Source organism: Podarcis vaucheri (genome assembly GCF_965113315.1).
Source record: "Podarcis vaucheri genome assembly, chromosome: 2".
Taxonomy (NCBI): domain Eukaryota; kingdom Metazoa; phylum Chordata; class Lepidosauria; order Squamata; family Lacertidae; genus Podarcis; species Podarcis vaucheri.
The window spans coordinates 25,284,806-25,304,444 of record NC_138760.1 but is presented as its reverse complement, the minus strand read 5'-3'; the positions used below and the strand labels follow the sequence as shown (position 1 = coordinate 25,304,444).

Below are 19,639 nucleotides of genomic sequence, written 5' to 3'. Positions count from 1 at the left end.
GGAAGGTCAAAAGGGGCTTCCAGGCAGCTTCTCATCCAGACACTGATCAAATCTGGACCTTTTTTTAGGAGCAATTCCTCCACCGCCGCCATCCTGCTCCTTTTGCACTCAGAGTTTAGTCTAACAACCTGCAATTTCAGAGAGTCCCTGAAACAGCTTCCAGATCTGCAGCACAGATTGCAGCCTTGCTTTCAGCTATCAACTGATTTGATTGTATGTGTGTGTCACTCAAGAAGACTTGCCCAGAGGCGCAAATGTTGATCTGGAAAAAGCCACAGGGGAAAAAAAATCCCTGTTGCCCAGGGAACAATGGCTATTTATTTATGAACATCAATGACAACTGGCACATATCCTCAGGGCACAACCATCCTGGAGTGCTGTGGGGGAATGAAGATGGCAGGTTGCTTTAATTGCAGCGAAACCTCGTAGGTCAGGTAACAGCTATCAACATTAAATCAGCCTAAAGCAGGGCTGGGAGCCCTTGCACGGCGGAGAATCAGCTTGCAAGATTTCTCACGAGACTGCAGAATTGGATAGAACAGTAGGAAGATCTGGGGGAAGGACATAAAAACAATAAAGTCTTTGTGCTCAGCCCAATACTTCAGTCATGGCCCAACGCATCCCTCAAGAACCACAGGCAGGAAGAACTTTCTCAGATAAGAATAAGTCATTTCATTTAAGATGGAATTAACTTTCAAGTAAGACATGCTGTGGGTTAAACCACAGAGCCTAGGGCTTGCCGATCAGAAGGTCGGCGGTTCGAATCCCCGCAACGGGGTGAGCTCCCGTTGCTCGGTCCCTGCTCCTGCCAACCTAGCAGTTCAAAAGCACATCAAAGTGCAAGTAGATAAATAGGTACCACTCCAGCGGGAAGGTAAACGGCGTTTCCGTGCACTGCTCTGGTTTGCCAGAAGCGGCTGAGTCATGCTGGCCACATGACCCGGAAGCTGTACGCCAGCTCCCTCGGCCAATAAAGCGAGATGAGCACCGCAACCCCAGAGTCGGTCACGACTAGACCTAATGGTCAGTCATGGCCCAATGCATCCCTCCAGAACCACAGGCAGGAAAAGCTGGCTCAGATAAGAATAAGTCCTGTTATTTAAGATGGAATTAACTTGCAAATGCTTTCATTTGCAGGCATGGGAAGCGTGGGGCTGAGATCCTCCCCCTCCATAAAATATTTGAGGGGGCTGACACCCCCCAAAAAAGTTGGTGGGCATTGCCATTGTGTGTGTGTGTGTCTTGTGATCGATTGCGCGGGGCGGGGCTTACCTGCTTGCCCCCCCCGCACATTTTATTCAAGTTGGCACCCCAGCTCTGTTTCGTGGAGGTGGAAAGCGCCTTTAGCTTGGGTCAAGCTCTGGGTTCGACTTCTGCGCTCGCTCGTCCCCGCCTTTCCCTTTCGGGGAATTCGAACGTGCCAATCAGGGGTCAGAGCGAGGGCGGTGCGCCTCCCTCTCCCCCCTTCTGTTCCAGCCACGAAGCCCCGCCCCCGTTGCCTACGTCACTCACGCCTTATAAAAGTGCTAAAGTTGGGAAGAAGTTTTTGCTCACTGGCGACTCCCTGAACGGGTCGGTTCGTGAGGAAGGCGGAGCTCATCCCGTTTCTCAGCCTTCTCTTTCTCCTTTATCTGTTTGGTCTTTATCCTGCCTGCCGGGAAACATGGTAAGTCGTGGGGCGGATGCTCCTGTAGCCTCACCTCGGCTTCGGTTCTGGGGATTTTGGTGCCTTGGGAAAGGGAAAACAAGGCTGGTTAAAGCGCAATGCGTGTTTCCTCGTGGGTCTTGGGAAGGCGCGCAGGACTGTGTCCCGGGAGTGTCAGCTGGACCTGTGGGTGCCATGCAGCGTGCACAGCCCTGGCCCCGAAATTTGTGGGTGCCTGGCCCCTTCGTGGGCAATTTTGTGGGTGCTCGGGCACCCCAGGGCGTTGGCACCGTGTCCTGCGCGTGTTGGCAGCCAGCTGGGTCTCCCGGAACACGTGTGTAGCGGTAAGCCGGTCACGGGTGTGGCTGAAGCGCGCCAGGTTGAGATCTCGTGTGAATGGGGAGGTGTGGCGTCGAGTCGCCCTTCCCTTCCCCTCGGGAGATGGCCCCTGGCCCCATCGGCTGCGTTGGAGCTTTTCTCTGACTCCTGCGATGGGGCCCAGCGCTTAGGAAAACAAAAAAACATCGGGGAAGAGCATTTGCGTGTAGGACGTGGGGATCGTAACGCGCAGACACGTGTCTGCTGGGCTGATGTCTTGAGGAGCCGCATTCAGGCTTTTGCCGCACGGCAGGGGTGGGGTGAGCAAAATAATGCTCTGAGATTTAGGTATGTGGGCAGGATGCGCAGCTCTGTTGCCAGCTTTCTCATGTGTAATAATAATAATAATAATATAGACATCCACTCCCACCCAATGGGCGAACCCAGCTCTGGGGAACTTTTCTGAATCTCGATTTAGCTGACGTGAGGTGCCTTCTCTGCCTGAGTCAGGCGCTGGATACTGATAATCCTGCGGGAGAGGGCTTGGAGTGTATTTGTTGCTCTCTTGCAGCTCTGTAGAGCCTGGTAGGAGATAAGCCAGAAGCAGGATTCATGGGTAGTCAAGGAGCAACAAGACAGGCCCAGGAGGATAATAGTATGCGCGAGAAACAGGGAGGGGTTGCTAGAAACCTCCCTTTATTCATTCTGAGAAATGGGTCTCCATGGATCTGCAAATAAGCTATTTCCAAGATCCTCCCGACTGCGCGGTTATCTTGCTTTTGCGATGCTCAGCGGCAGGACGTGACCCTCTTAAGCTCAGAATGACAGTTTCCTGGCACCATCTCCCTTCTTGACTTTGGACATGGCATGCTAAGATGCTTAACACAGCAGGGTTCAAAAGATCTACACAAGCAGGGTGCGGAGAATGTGGTGGAAGGGGCCTGTCGAAGAACCAAACTTGTGCTTGCTTATTTTGGCTATGGGTTAAAAGAAGGAAGTGCTGTGAACCAGAGAGCTTCTCCAAATCACAGCTCTCTAAAAACCGCTCTGTTTCCAAATGCCCATTGCAAAAGTGCCAGCCTAAGCTGTTTGGGTAAGACTTAAAAGGCAAGCTCCTTTGGGCTTGGGTAGCATCTTGAAAGCGAAAGTAGCCAAGTTTGGACTTGCCAGCTGCTCTTGCAAAGAGATGCCCTGAACGGCCTCGGCTCAGTATACCTGAAGGAGCGTCTCCACCCCCATCATTCTGCCAGGACACTGAGGTCCAGCGCTGAGGGCCTTCTGGCGGTTCCCTCACTGCGAGAAGCTAAGCTACAGGGAACCAGGCATAGGGCCTTCTCGGTAGTGGCACCCGCCCTGTGGAACGCCCTCCCATCAGATGTCAAAGATGTCAAACTACCTGACATTTAGAAAACATCTGAAGGCACCCCTGTTCAGGGAAGTTTTTAATGTGTGACATTTTGATGTATTTTTAATCTTTGTTGGAAGCCGCCCAGAGTGGCTGGGGAAACCCAGCCAGATGGGCGGGGTACAAATAATAAATTATTATTATAAGGGGCTTTCTGCGGCATTACATAATGCCCAGCTGCTGGTGAAAAGGACAAAACTTCTTTTAACATGTGCTGGAAGATGTGGCACGTACAGCCAGAGTCAAGGAAGGACAATGGAAGGTAGAATTTTTATAACCGAAAAGGGATGTAGTAAAGCACTCAAGATGCAGTTCCAGCGTCAATAAAAAATGTATGAGGCTGCTCAGCAAGTAGTGATTTATTTACTTCATAAAGTTTATATACGTCTGCACCAGGGATGCCAACTTCAATAAAATATTCGGGGTGGGGGTAGGTAAGCCCCACCCCGCCTTGGATCTGTCGTGTGGGTAGTCTTCTCTTCTGTTTTCAGCTGTTGCTGAATACTGCCTCCACCGCAAACAACCAGCTACAGCAAGCCTAATCTAGTCAGGAATTCAAAATAGTTGGTTTCGAAACATCTACCCATTAGCATCTAGATTAGATGGGCACTCCTGAGGAAGCAAGCATTACAGACTAGGAACCACGACTCCCTTGAACTCAGGCTCCCCTATAATATCCAGACCTTGCCTATTTTTTTTAATCAAGGGAAGAGCTCTGAACACAGGGCCTGCAATTGTGGCTGTTACAGTCTGGCATCTCTCTGTGCAGATTATTAAAAGAATGGAAGCAGAACAGGCTCAAATTGAAGATGCCATAAATGTAACACAGTTAATCTTAGAATATAGTTGATGGCAGGGATAGCCATTAATGTAATAAATAAATTACAGCATTTGTTTGTGAGTGGGTGTTATTGTTTTTTTTGGTCATGTGTTTATTTTTTAATTTTTTATTTCAATACATTTCCAAAGTTTACAAAAAAGTAAATAAAAGATGCGTAAGGTAGCAGCGCAAAAGGATATAATGTGAAACATTGAAAAAAGATAAACTCAGCTTATGAACAGGAAAAAAGGAAAAAAGGGGGGAAACCCTAAACAAGACAGAAAAATATTTATCAACAACATTATTTAAGGAGTACAAACCATAACTTAAATAATCTATACACAAAATTATAAGAAGAAATTACCTTCATACTAGTTTGAGTCCCTTATTAGTTTTATTGACTTCCAACTATCTCTTTGCGGTTTCAACTCGGCTATTACATTTAAATAGTCTGTACAGTAATTAATTGTTTGTCCAGATATGATGGAAAAGATTCTCTTTCTGTGAAATTAGACTAAACACAACCAAGTGTCATTATAGGAGGTTTTTTGTCATTTATATGTATTTTGTGTTTTCCTTTTGTATCTTTCTGCTGTAAACTGCTCTGTGATCTTCAGATGAAGGGCAGTATATGAATTTAATAAAGAAATAGAAATATACAAATATCCAATAAAGTGTATTTTGGAGTCCAGACGGTTACTGGGTGACTCACCTGTTTCCATCAGCTCCAGCCAGCAAGGCCATTCATCATGGTTGGGAGTTGCACTCCAGCGATATTGGGATATGTTAGCTATTTATTTATTTATTGAATATATATACCACCCTATACACAGAGGTCTCAGGGCAGTTCACAGAGCAAAATAAAAAAATGTAAAACCACAGAATATATAATCAAAATAAAAACAACACTGCAATAACACCCTCCCCCCAAAAAAACCACACTTTAAAAAGGCAAAGGATGTCAATCAAATAAACCAAAGGCCTGGTTAAAAAGGAGTGTTTTACGAAGGTGCCAGGTGAACTTCCCTGGGGAGAGCATTTCACAAATGGGGAACCACTGCAGAGAAGGTCTGTTCTTGTGTTGCCACACTCTAGATCAGCAGTTCTCAACCTGTGGGTCCCCAGATGTTGTTGGACTACAACTCCCATCATCCCTGAGCTCTGGCCTTGCTAGCTAGGGGTGATGGGAGTTGTAGTTCAACAACATCTGGGGACCCACAGGTTGAGAAAGGCTGCTCTAGATCATGGGTAGGCAAACTAAGGCCCGGAGGCTGGATCCAGCCCAATCGCCTTCTCAATCCGGCCCGTGGACAGTCTGGAAATCAGTGTGTTTTTACATGAGTAGAATGTGTGTTTTTATTTAAAATGCATCTCTGGGTTATTTGTGGGGCATAGGAATTTGTCCCCCCCCCCGTCAAAATATAGTCCGGCCCCCCACAAGGTCTGAGGGACAGTGGACCTGACCCCTGCTCTAGATCTCTTGAGGAAGCATACAAAGAAGGGCCTCGGAAGATGACCTCAGGGTCCAGGTAGGTTCATATGGAAAGAGGCAGGCCTTGAGGTACAGTGGTACCTTGGGATGCAAACGGGATCTGTTCCGGAGCCCCGTTCGCATGCTGAAGTGAATGTAACCCGTGTCTGCGCTTGCGCGGGTCACGATTGGGCGCTTCTGCACATGCACGTGACGTCATTTTGACAGTCTGCGCATGCACGCGTGGCGAAACCTGGAAGTAATGCGCTCCGTTACTTCCGGGTCGCCGCAGAGCGCAACCCAAATCTGCCTAACTTGAAGCGTATTCATCCCGAGGTATGACTGTATTGTGGTCCTGATCCATTTAAGGCTTTATAGGTCGAAACCAGCACTTTGAATTGGGCCCAGAAACTCATTGGTAGCCAGTGCAGTCAAACCAGGATCAGTGTAATATGCTACCACAGGACTAGACTATTCAAGCACTGTAAAGGTAAAGGTAAAGGGCCCCTGACCGTTAAGTCCAGTTGCAGACGTCTGAGGTTGCGGCACTCATCTTGTTTTACTGGCCGAGGGATCCAGCGTTTGTCCGCAGACAGCTTCCGGGTCATGTGGCCAGCATGACTAAGCCGCTTCTGGCGAACCAGAGCAGTGCATGGAAACGCTGTTCACCTTCCCGCCGGAGCGGTACCTGTTTATCTACTTGCACTTTGAGGTGCTTTTGAACTGCTAGGTTGGCAGGAGCAGGGTCCGAGCAATGGGAGCTCACCCCGTCGCAGGGATTCAAACTGCTGACCTTCTGATTGGCAAGCCCTAGGCTCTGTGGTTTAGGCCACAGCGCCACCTGCGTCCCTTCAAGCACTGTAGAAATGTCTAAAGAGATTTCCTGGTGCTGCACTTGAGGAAATGAGTCTTGGAAATTGGAGCTCTTAAGGTCTGGTGAGCTAGTCCAAAACAGAGTACAATTTGCTCCTCATCTTCCTCTCCGCTATCCACGCTGGTTTCCAAAAATCACCAGCTTCCAATACCACTTTATCTTTGGCTTCTTATCTTATTGTAAAGGTAAAGGGACCGCTGACCATTAGGTCCAGTCGCGGACTCTGGGGTTGTGGCGCTCATCTCACTTTATTGGCCGAGGGAGCCGGCGTACAGCTTCCGGGTCATGTGGCCAGCATGATGAAGCCGCTTCTGGCGAACCAGAGCAGCGCATGGAAACGCCGTTTATTTATCTACTTGCACTTTGATGTGCTTTCAAACTGCTAAGTTGGCAGGGGCAGGAACCAAGCAACGGGAGCTCACCCCGTTGTGGGGATTTGAACCGCCGACCTTCTGATCGGCAAGTCCCAGGCTCTGTGGTTTAACCCACAGTGCCACCTGCGTCCCTCTTATCTTATTATAGGCCTAGTTAAACAACTATCCCCACAGCTGTTTCTGCTGGGGACTCCTTGTATTAAGGGGTCTGCACTTTTAACCATTGCTGAGACCTATCCAGCCATAGTTTCCAAATGCCTGGGATGTTCAGTGACATAGCAACAACTTAGCCTGGCCTTTTGTTGAGCTGCAAACACTTCGCTACTCTAGGGATGTACATGAATGATCCGAACAAGTAATGAGATTTCAAAGCTGCCCATGGAAAATATGTGGACAATGGACTTCCAACAACTAGCAGCTGAGATATATGAAGGACCAGGGCATTGCCCTGAGAGATTCAGGGCAAATCCCAAGGCATAAATTTGCCTGCAATTGCACATGCCAAATTTTATTCATAAATAGATGTAAGTTTTTGTTTTTGGGCAAATTAAGATCACAGGTTACTGCATGGTGCTGTGAAGCATGCCCAGCAGCCTCAAAGTCCAAACAGTTTAAAATTAAGATTTTAGAAAGGTTGGGGAAGGGGCAGAAGATTGGGGGGGGGCAGGGCAGAAGGACTGGAACTTATGCCTACTGCTAACAATACACTTAAAGGGACTATAGGAGTCTTGTAAACATAATTCTACCTGGAGACACTCCAGTGTACTCTTTGACCAGGACAGTCACTTGTTCATTCATCTCTGTGTCTGCGTATTCTTCGAGTAGTGGTGTTTAAGAAGGGGCAAGACTGTTGCAACTGTACAGTCATACCTCGGGATAAATATACTTCAGGATAAGTATTTTCGGGTTGTGCTCCGCAGCGACCCGGAAGTAATGAAGAGCGTTACCTCCGGGTTTCGCCGCTTGTGCATGCGCAGACAGTCAGAAAGACGTCACATGCATGCGCGGAAGTGGCGAAACACGACCCACAGACGCGCTGTTGCATCTGCATGTTCTATTCAGGATGCGAACGGGGCTCTGGAACGGATCCCCTTCGCATCCCGAGGTACCACTGTATACTGTATACAGTGGTACCTCGGTCTATGAACAGGCCTGTTTAGGAACTATTGGGTAAACGAACTCCGCAAACCCGGAAGTACAGTGGTACCTTTGGTTACGAACTTAATTCATTCTGGAGGTCTGTTCTTAACCTGAAACTGTTCTTAACCTGAGGTACCACTTTAGCTAATGGGGCCTCCTGCTGCTGCCGCCCGATTTCTATTCTTATCCTGAAGCAAAGTTCTTAACCTGAGGTACTACTTCCGGGTTAGTGGAGTCTGTAACCTGAAGTGTTTGTAACCTGAGGTGTCTGTAACCTGAGGTACCACTGTAAGAGTTCCAGTTAGCGAACTTTGCCATGGAAGCCGAACGGTGGAAGGGCACCGGTGGCAGGACGCCTCAGTAGGGAAAGCTCACCTCGGTTTAAGAACACTTTGGTTTATGAATGGACTTCCAGAACAGATTAAGTTCATCAACCGAGGTACCACTGTATTAGGTTTCATGCTTCCAGGCACTGCTTGTTCACTTGACCAGTCTTTTCTACAGGGAAATGCCTACTACATGGAAGTTTGATATATAAATGCAAACATCTTGTTCCTCCTTAAGCAGCACCAGCCTAGTTGAAGAATATCAGGCAGGGAGACAGATCATAATGGACAGAGTACCTTCAATAAGTACAGACGCTCCATATGCATTACACTGGTACCTCAGGTTACATACGCTTCAGGTTACAGACTCCGCTAACCCAGAAATAGTACCTCGGGTTAAGAACTTTGCTTCAGGATGAGAACAGAAATATTTTTTTTAAAAAAATATTTTTTATTAATTTAATACAAAATAAAACAAACAGTAGATTTCACATCAAATTTTCACAAATTACTTCTTTTCTGGACTTCCTTCAGCTTCCCCCAAAATCACCCATAGTTATTATTCTTAATACGCATTTCATAATATGTATTGACATTAGTAATATCCTTAATTTCTTTCTCTTTAGACAATACTTCTTAGTTTTTCATAGAACTTTCTTAAACCCCTCTAGCGTTATCTGTCCCTCACTTATATTTTCCAGATATTCCACAAATTTCCCCCAGTCTTCGATGAACCTTTGGTCTCTTTGGTATCTAATTTTCCCAGTCAATTTGTCCAACTCAGCGTAGTTTAACAGTTTCATTCTCCATTCTTCCACCATCGGTATTTCCTGTTGTTTCCATTTCTGTGCCAGCAACACTCTTGCTGCAGTCATTGCATATTGAAAAAAATTACAGTCTTTTCTCCTTATCTCCTTTCCTAATATTCCTAACAGAAAGGTCTCTGGTTTCTTTAAAAATGTATATTTTAAAATTTTCTTCATCTCATTATATATCTTTTCCCAGAAATCTTTCACTTTTTTGCATTCCCACCACATATGATAGAAATAACCTTCTTTGTCTTTACATTTCCAACACTTATTACAGGTCTTATACATTACAGGTCTTATACAGCGGGAGGCCCCATTAGCTAAAGTGGTGCTTCAGGTTAAGAGCAGTTTCAGGTTAAGAACGGACCTCTGGAACGAATTAAGTACTTAACCCGAGGTACCACTGTACTGGCTAGAACAGGGGCCAGCAAACCTTTTCAGCAGGGGGCCGGTCCACTGTCCCTCAGACCTTGTGGGGGGCTGGAATATATTTTGGGGGAGAAAAGAACGAATTCCTATGCCCCACAAATAACCCAGAGGTGCATTTTAAATAAAAGGACACATTCTACTCATGTAAAAACACGCTGATTCCCGGACCATCCGCAGGCCAGATTTAGAAGGTGATTGGGCTGGATCCGGCCCCCGGGCCTTAGTTTGCCTACCCATGGGCTAGAACATTACTTATGAACCTTCTAAGCTTTTAAGGCCAGGAAATAGAGGCACATTGTCTTCAAACAAGGACAGAATGCAAAACATGTTCTGCTTTGCATGAACAATTCACAAATTGCTACCATAGTTGAATTTCCTCTGACCTATCCGTCTTGTTTCTCACACTGGCTACACAATCCTACTTAATGTCTCCTTGAGTGACGTCCACTGCATTCCTCTGGAGTTAAAACTGCCATCTTGTGCATATTTACATGGGATTATTAAGCGAGAAGGATTCCAGGATAAGGGTTAGTATAGCCTTGAAAGTCTTGTCTAGAGCAAAAGCACAGAATGCCTCTGATAAGTTCTTTTTCTTTTAAACAATCTGTTGCAAAAACTTCACCGCTGGTCGTTTTGAGGTTTGTACCTTTCTCTTGAAAGACCAAATATAGGATTAATTGGGGCATACTTACCCCTAAACACAAAGGGCAGCTGTGTAAACTGCTTTGAGGTTCTATGAACCGATTTGATGTGTTTCTTTTAAAAGTCAAGTGGCAGATACATTTTGCTAAAAAATTTTTTTAGAAACTGCTGAGCTCATTGAAGTTGTGCTGCCCATTTAAACCTCTGAATAGGATTAATGACTTCAAAATGGCCTTCAGGAATGAAATTCACCCTAACCAATTCCTCTGACTATTTATACTACAAGTCTGTGTGGTGAAGAACTCCAGATTTGAGGATTAAAGAATACTTGGAATGAGCACTGCTAACATTGCCCATCCAGTAGACTGCTATTCAGGCACCAAGAAAGGGACAACATTTTAATCTGGAATGTTTGTGGAGATGGGGAAGTCTTCCATTGAGGTTGAATCCTGACAAGACAGAAGTACTGTTTTTGGGGGACAGGGGGCGGGCCTGGTGTGGAGGATTCCCTGGTCCTGAATGGGGTAACTGTGCCCCTGAAAGACCAGGTGCGCAGCCTGGGAGTCATTTTGGACTCACAGCTGTCCATGGAGGCACAGGTCAAATCTGTATCCAGGGCAGCTGTCTACCAACTCCACTTGGTACGCAGGCTGAGACCCTACCTGCCCACGGACCGTCTCGCCAGAGTGGTGCATGCTCTGGTTACCTCTCGCTTGGACTACTGCAATGCGCTCTATGTGGGGCTACCTTTGAAGGTGACCCGGAAACTATAACTAATCCAGAATGCGGCAGCTAGACTGGTGACTGGAAGCGGCCGCCGAGACCATATAACACTTGAAAGACCTACATTGGCTCCCAGTACGTTTCCGAGCACAATTCAAAGTGTTGGTGTTAACCTTTAAAGCCCTAAACGGCCTCGGCCCAGTATACCTGAAGGAGCGTCTCCACCCCCATCAGATGTCAAAGCAATAAACATCTACCTGACATTCAGAAGACATCTTAAGGCAGCCCTGTTCAGGGAAGTTTTTAATGTGTGACATTTTAGTGTATTTTTGGTCCCTGTGGAAGCCGCCCAGAGTGGCTGGGGAAACAAATCAGGGGCGCCGACTTATAAAAAACATTGGGGGAGCCCGCGAAAGCTCATGAATAATAAATAAGCTCATGAATATGCAGATAAAGTGGCGCCGCCTCTTCGTGAGCGAATAGGGGAGAGCGTGCTGCGCCTATTAATCAGCTCCGAAGGATATTGGGTGGAGCTTTTGCTCAGGAGGGAGGGCAGGAGGCATGCAGCCTGACCCTGTGCATTTTGGGCTGGGGGAGGGGCGGCGGTGGCGCTCTGCTGGAGAGGCGCCCGAGATTATTGGGGGGGCAGAGCCCCCCCAAACGAATTTTTGAGGGGGCTCGGGCCCCCTCAGGCCCCATGGAGTCGGCGCCTATGGTACAAATAATAAATTATTATTATTATTATTCCTGTTTCAAAGGTGAAAGGCAAAGCATATCAGTTGAAGCTGTAGGAATTCCATTTTGAGTTCTCTTCAGATTGGCAGATGCTGTTAGCTGCAAAAGCTGTCATGTGTCTCTATTACCAATGGTCAAACAGAAGCATGAAGTGAGAACGTCATTCTTCTGAAAATAGGGCTGCCATATTTCCAGGGAGAATTTCCAAAATGTGGTGCTTTGTCCAGGATCTTGTGGGGGGGAAACTCAACAACTTTGGGGGTTAAAAAAAAAAAAAGCTCTGTTTTGAAATATGGCAACCCTGCTGAAAAGAACTCCAAATATCAACATCTCACTTATTAAAAGTGGAGTGTATTTTTCACATATCCTGTTTCTAAGTCAATGAATTGTGGCTGCCTTTGCTTTCGTGCTGTCGAGTCTTCAGAATATTCTACAAGTCATCAGTAAGCACACAGTTTCTAATAACATGCATTTCAATTCTGAAGGGGCAAGAAGACTTCCTTAATGATAGGGGTTTATGAATGGACTGTTCTGTTGCATGAAAATTACACAACAGCCTGCTAGTAACCAGGGCTGCCATACTTCTGGTTTTCCCAGGACATTATCAGGACTTCTTTTATTGAAATAAAGTTTATTTGGTTTTACAAATATAGAATTATAACAATATAAAATACATATCCATATTTAGAATTTTCCATCTTCCCCTCCACGGGTCCTATTGCCCCCGTTCAACTGCATATTAATTCATAATCCATATTTTATATCTCTCCATTTTGTCCGTAATATCTGCCACATTACAAGTAGCAAAAGACATGACACTTGCAATGTATTTTACACTTGTAACATTATTGGGATTTCAAAGATGGAATTGATGTTGGGGGCGGGGGAATTGATGTCGGTCGGCCCTTTGTTCTGGATCTCAAGCGAGATTGTAGGTGTTTTTGTAAAAAAAAACCCCCAAAACTCAACAACCTTTGGGATGTCCTGGTTTTTACTTTTTAGTAAGATGGCAGCCCTACCATTAACTAAGCAGCTATCTAGCAAAGATTTGCTCAGAAACAGTGGCTAGTGCCTTTGTGAGAACTGCTCTTTCATCTCTGCAGTTCTGGAGGCAAGTCAAACGCCTCCACTTCTGAAGTAGAAGATAAACGAGGCTGCTGCAATTAGCGGCCCAAAGTCACCCTGTGAATTAGTGGATAAGTAGTTACAGGTTGACTTGCACATGAGTTTAAGCTGATGAAGTGTACCTTGCCCACGGAGGGGAGGGGGGGAATGGTTAATGTTTTCTAAGTACAGGACACGCTTAATTTCACAAACTTGAATTTGCATGGGAACAGGTGGTAATTGATTGACACGTGGGGAAATTGTCAAGTGGTGACTGGTCCTTCAACCGAAACCTCCCTGAGAGCTGTATTTCTGCTGGAGCTACTACTATAGCTGCTTCTTTTCACAGCGCGAGTGCATCTCTGTCCACGTTGGCCAAGCCGGAGTCCAGATTGGCAATGCCTGCTGGGAGCTCTACTGTCTGGAGCACGGCATCCAGCCTGATGGGCAGATGCCCAGCGACAAGACCATTGGGGGAGGAGACGACTCCTTCAACACGTTCTTCAGTGAGACGGGAGCTGGCAAGCACGTGCCCAGGGCTGTTTTCATAGACTTGGAGCCAACTGTGATTGGTGAGCATACAAACAAGACAGGCTACAGGTGGGGCTGTAGCTTACATACCCTCCAACATTTCTCCAGTGAAAATAAAGGTAAAAAGGTAAAGGGACCCCTGACCATTAGGTCCGGTCGCCACTGACTCTGAAGTTGCAGTGCTCATCTCGCTTTATTGGCCGAGGGAGCCAGTGTTTGTCCGCAGACAGTTTGTCCAGCATGACTAAGCCGCTTCTGGTGAACCAGAGCAGCGCACGGAAATGCCATTTACCTTCCCGCCAGAGTGGTACCTATTTATCTACTTGCAGTTTGACACTTCGAACTGCTAGGTTGGCAGGAGCAGGGACCAAGCAATGGGAGCTCACCCCGTCACGAGGATTCGAAAATAGGGATGTCTAATAATAATAATAATAATAATAATAATAATAATAATAATAATAATAATATATTACTTATACCCCGCCCATCTAGTCGGGCCTCCCCAGCCACTCTGGGCAGTTTCCAACAGGATATTGAAAACACAATGAAAGATCAAACATTAAAAACTTCCCTAAACAGGGCTGCCTTCAGATGTCTTCTAAAAGTCAGATAGTTGTTTATTTCCTTGGCATCTGATGGGGCGGGTGCCACTACCGACAAGGCCCTCTGCCTGGTTCACTGTAACCTCACATCTCGCAGGCAGGGAACTGCCAGAAGGCCCTCGGAGCTGGACCTCAGTGTCTGGGCTGAACGATGGGGGTGGAGACATTTAAATTACCATGTATTTAAAGCCCATTCTCTTCCCCACCCACAAGAATCATAGCAGCTGTAGTTTCCCCCTCACAGAGCCAACATCCCCAGCACCCTTGACAAACTACAGTTCCCAGGATTCCTTGGGAGAAGTCATGTGCTTTACCTATATGGTGGGCATGCCGCCCAAATCTCCTCAGAAGCCTTAGGCGTGTATTTGTCCTGGTGTACAACAAATATGATTCCCCAAGGGCAGATGGTCTTAAATACCATTTCACTCGGGGTCACTTCTCTCCACAGATGAAGTGCGCACTGGCACCTACTGCCAGCTCTTCCACCCTGAGCAGCTCATCACTGGCAAGGAGGATGCTGCCAACAATTATGCCAGGGGCCACTACACCATCGGCAAGGAGATAATTGACCTGGTCCTCGACAGGATACGCAAACTGGTGAGTTGACGTCTGCTGCCCGTGGGACTGGGGGAAGGAAGTATTCAGGGGCTTCTAAACACAACAGGAAAGACGTTTCACAAAAGCACCCTTTATAAATGGAGAAAAGACATTTCTTTAGTATGTTCCTTCTTGTTTCCTCTGTTCCGGATGTGAGCATGGTTGTAGCAAGAAAAAGCACTGCCCGTGTCAAGAGGGAATGGCCAGCTTTTTGGGAATAGACAAAACCCTTTAAAAAAAGAACAAATGGGGACCCTCCAAAACTAATTATTGTTGTTGTTGTTGTTGTTGTTGTTGTTGTTTATTTGTATCTCACCCTCCCCAGCTGAAGCCGAGCTCAGAGCAGTTAATGTCATAAAAACAACACAATAAATGAGGACTGAGTGTGCTTAGAGTCCATAGAAATCTAGATGCTAGAATGAGGAGAAAATACAAAATCAGAGGGGAGAGGGGAATGGAATAGCAAAGGGGGGATCCTGACACACCCCCCCACTCCTCCCACTGCAATGTTTTGTTGCAGGTTTCACTTTATGTTCAAGCTGAATTAAACTTTTGAGCTGGGGTCTTTTAAAACCTCTCTCTTTCCAACAGGCCGACCAGTGCACAGGTCTCCAGGGCTTCCTGGTCTTCCACAGTTTTGGTGGGGGCACCGGTTCTGGGTTCACTTCCTTGCTGATGGAGCGCCTGTCCGTTGACTACGGCAAGAAGTCCAAGCTGGAGTTCTCCATCTACCCAGCTCCCCAAGTCTCCACAGCTGTCGTCGAGCCCTACAACTCCATCCTGACCACCCACACCACCCTGGAGCACTCCGACTGTGCCTTCATGGTAGACAACGAGGCCATCTATGACATTTGCCGCAGGAACCTGGACATTGAGCGCCCCACTTACACCAACCTCAACCGCCTTATCAGCCAGATTGTGTCCTCCATCACGGCCTCCCTGCGATTTGACGGTGCCCTGAATGTAGATCTGACAGAATTCCAGACCAATCTGGTGCCCTATCCCCGAATCCACTTCCCCCTGGCCACCTACGCCCCAGTCATCTCTGCCGAGAAAGCTTACCATGAACAGCTGACAGTAGCAGAGATCACCAACGCTTGCTTTGAGCCGGCCAACCAGATGGTGAAATGTGACCCTCGTCACGGTAAATACATGGCCTGCTGCCTGTTGTACCGTGGGGACGTTGTTCCCAAAGACGTCAACGCTGCTATTGCCACCATCAAGACCAAACGTAGCATCCAGTTTGTGGACTGGTGCCCCACCGGTTTCAAGGTTGGTATCAACTACCAGCCCCCCACGGTGGTCCCCGGGGGCGACCTGGCCAAAGTGCAGCGTGCCGTCTGCATGCTGAGCAACACCACAGCCATTGCTGAGGCCTGGGCTCGCCTGGACCACAAGTTTGACCTGATGTATGCCAAGCGTGCCTTTGTCCACTGGTACGTTGGGGAAGGGATGGAGGAAGGCGAGTTCTCGGAGGCCCGGGAGGACATGGCTGCCCTAGAGAAGGATTACGAGGAGGTTGGGGCAGACAGTGCCGATGGGGATGACGAGGGCGAAGAATACTGATTTCTGTTTGTATCCGTTTGTTTTCTACTTCTCGCTCCTTGTCTCCTTCTGGATGCCTTCTGCTGCCCATTGTGTTAGACTCATTAAACAAAATGTTTAGCTGAAAGCAGTCTTGTTTCTTTCTTTATAGAACAAACTGTGTCCTGTCCTTCTGAGTTGTAGGCCTGGGTCCAAGATTCAGCATTGGAGACCATGTGTCTGTGCCCTGTCCTTTAGAGTTGCATAAAGGGTTTGTAGGACTCGGTCCTGCTATAGATAATGTCAGCTGAGAACATGCTTTTTGAATGAGTGGAGCTGGACTGGCCAGGCTCTTAGGGTTGGCAAAGCTTGAATGTCTTTGCACCAGGACAACACAGGCATTTGCTGTCCACTGAAGCATGCAAGGGCACTGACCTATATATTTGCAGCACTTTAGCAATTCTGTTGTAAAATCTTTTCACCTGCTGGGGCGCATGACTCCACTTTCCTGCTTACGGATTTGATACTGAGAAACTTGGCCATTGCATCAACAAGATTCCTCTGGCCTGCTCCAAAGTAACATCTTTAAAATGGTATCAAAGAAATTACAGTGGTACCTCAGGTTACAGACGCCTCGGGTTACAGACTCTGCTAACCCAGAAATATTACCTCAGATTAAGAACTTTGCTTCTGGATGAGAACAGAAATTGGGCGGCGGCAGCGGGAGGCCCCATTAGCTAAAGTGGTGCTTCAGGTTAAGAACAGTTTCAGGTTAAGAATGGGCCTCCGGAACAAATTACGTACTTAACTCGAGGTACCACTGTATAAAGGTAAAGGGACCCCTGACCATTAGGTCCAGTCGTGACCGACTCTGGGGTTGCGGCGCTCATCTCGCTTTATTGGCCAAGGGAGCCAGCATACAGCTTCTGGGTCATGTGGCCAGCATGACTAAGCTGCTTCTGTCGAACCAGAGCAGCGCACGGAAACGCCGTTTACCTTCCTGCCGGAGCGGTACCTATTTATCTACTTGCACTTTGACGTGCTTTTGAACTGCTAGGTGGGCAGGAGCAGGGACCGAGCAATGGGAGCTCACCCCGTCGCAGGGATTCGAACTGCCGACCTTCTGATTGGCAAGTCCTAGGCTCTGTGGTTTAACCCACAGCGCCACCCGCGTCCCACTGTATACTGACTAGCAAAGAGAAATAGGAGTTTGCTGATGGACCTTTGACCTTAGTCCACGTTCTCCTTAACTTATGACTGGTTACTAAGATTGACCACCCCCAATGCAACAAGCCCCATAGATATTCTTGACCGTTCTTTACATTATGTGACTTTATGGATTTGTAAGCATTGCCTTTGTAACAAAATGCACCAGAAGGTCTGCAAACAGATTGCTTGGCCTTCACTGCAATCTTTATTAAATTGGAGGGAGGCGCTACAACTTTCTGTGAAAGGGCAAATTTGAATCTCATTATATCTAGTTACACCGGTTTTGCAGCATTTGGGTCCTGGTAAGGTTTGTGATATTTTGATCACCTTTTTGATGGTTCTAACATTTCACCCCTGGAGCACACTGGAGCAAATATGATCGTCTGTAAAATTTTATTTTCAGTTTATGAAGCAATTCTATATCCTCCAACCATGCTGACAAAGAATTCTACGAACCAGTAGTCAATATCCAGAATCACTGTTCAGTGTTGGACATCATAATTGCCGAATACACAAAGCTTCACAGCTTGTCTTTCATCGTACAAAGTTTGGCACCTCGCTTCATTTAAAGATTTTTCAGAGACTTTGAGACTAAAGATTTCATTTTGTACTTGTTACGGTTTGAAGCAATTCTGTAAAGATTGTCTATTACATATAGAATCATAGAATCATAGAGTTGGAAGAGACCACAAGGTGTATATGGTCATTGTGTTGCCTAGACATTGCTGACGTTCTCTTTGCCACACAGGGGTTTGTTTGGTTACTCCCCTGAGAGCCTGGCACCTGGGTGCCCCACACCCCTAGCATCTATGGGTAAGACGGCCCTGGCTGTTTCATAAGGAGTTGCATGGGCAACATGCCATCTCCCCTCCCACTAGAGTAGCACATGGGTTTTATTTTGCGTGCCTGTTTTGTTCAGTGGAGGTAATAAAGCTATACGCAAGCTCTTTCTGTCGGCGAAGTAAGCCCTGCCAGGGCTACAAGATACAGAACTTAATCTTGGTGAGTAGGTGGGGGATAAATCTCAGTTGCTAGCATTTAACTCCCGGGCTATGCCCTGTTGCTATAAAGACACCAGCCACCCTAGAAAAGCGAATCTAATAAAAATGGCTAAAAGGTGACTAGAAAAAGTGGGGAAATGGAACAAAGAAGATGTGCTGAGATCGGTTCTGAAGGCTGTCTTAGAAGTTGATGACTAACTACATACAGAAGTTGCATATTAGAATGAGAAAGTACAAGTCCTTATTACATGCCGTGATCGTGCTGGAATTAAAACCTGCATTTCCAAAATGTGTTTCTGGAGCCGTATATTGCTGCTCTTTGAAACCCCTTCATTTTTGAGTACTTTTCAGTAAAGTGGTGCCTTGGTTCTCAAACTTAATCCGTTCCAGAAGTCTGTTCCAAAACCAAAGCATTCCAAAACCAAAGAGCGCTTTCCCATAGAAAGTAATGCAAAAAAGTAATCCATTCCAGACTTTTAAAAACAACCCCTAAAACAGCCATTTAACATGAATTTTACTAACAAGACCATTGTTCCATAAAATGAAAGCAATAAACAATGTACTGCAGTCACACAATCAATCAATCAATCAGTAGCTGAACTGGGTTCCACACAGTCACAAAACAAAACAAAAACCGCAAAATAAATAGCAAAAACAGACAAACCTCAGCGTAACACTCAAAATAGAAGTGTGGCACTCAAACTGGAAGTGTAACTCTCAAAATGGAGCATGTTTGACTTCCGAAAAAAGTTCGCAAACCGGAACCTTACTTCTGGGTTTGCAGTGTTTGGGTTCCAAGTTGTTTGAGTAGCAAGGCGTTTGAGAACCAGGGTATCCTTGTAGATTGTGTCAGCAGTCTTTCCTGTATTGCTACAAAAGTACCCTGACATCAAGGAGTTTGTAGGTTAGGAATGAGGCCTGCAGGACTCCTCTGAGTGTCAAAACAGTTCTGCTTCATTTTTGTCCTTTGCCAGTAAGCTTCCAATCTGCAGAGCTTGTTCTAGCCCCAACAAGCAGTGGAATAAATGGATGGGTGCGGGTTGCTAAGTCTGCAGCTCGGAATTCAGCCGCCTCTGCATGAGAAAGCAAGCTCCTGCCAAGTGGTTTCTTCCAGACAGCAGGATACTCCAGCAAGGGCGAATCTGAATGGATTACATTAATGACTGCTGCCTCCTTCAGCTTCTGCTGCTGCTGTATCTGCTTAAATACAAAAGCATCATTGGACGGACTCCAGTTAGCCATATGTGGAGTTGGCTATGTCTGGTTAGGTGATATTTTGAACAGCTGCCTCTTTGCTTGCTCCTTCTTACATCCATCTTCCCTTCCTTCACATAGACTGCAGAACCTATTTTCCAGGGAC

At 46.6% G+C, this 19,639-nt stretch overlaps 1 protein-coding gene across 1 annotated transcript; it reads left to right on the top strand.

Moving 5' to 3' along the window:
• The first annotated feature begins 1,526 nt into the window (after window positions 1–1,526).
• On the top strand, window positions 1,527–16,217 carry LOC309526500 (tubulin alpha-1C chain-like). The gene is made up of 4 exons (XM_082212685.1): window positions 1,527–1,666; window positions 13,165–13,387; window positions 14,397–14,545; window positions 15,137–16,217. Exons 1-4 carry the CDS (start codon window positions 1,664–1,666, stop codon window positions 16,109–16,111), a joined length of 1,350 nt encoding a protein of 449 aa, XP_082068811.1. The 5' UTR covers window positions 1,527–1,663; the 3' UTR covers window positions 16,112–16,217.
• The last annotated feature ends 3,422 nt before the right edge of the window (window positions 16,218–19,639 follow it).

Bases quoted from the DNA above. Each gene is read 5' to 3' on its own strand.
- LOC309526500 (XM_082212685.1), top strand. The intron at 13,388-14,396 runs GTGAGCATACAA...TTCTCTCCACAG, and splicing joins CTTGGAGCCAACTGTGATTG to ATGAAGTGCGCACTGGCACC. The intron at 14,546-15,136 runs GTGAGTTGACGT...TCTTTCCAACAG, and splicing joins TCGACAGGATACGCAAACTG to GCCGACCAGTGCACAGGTCT.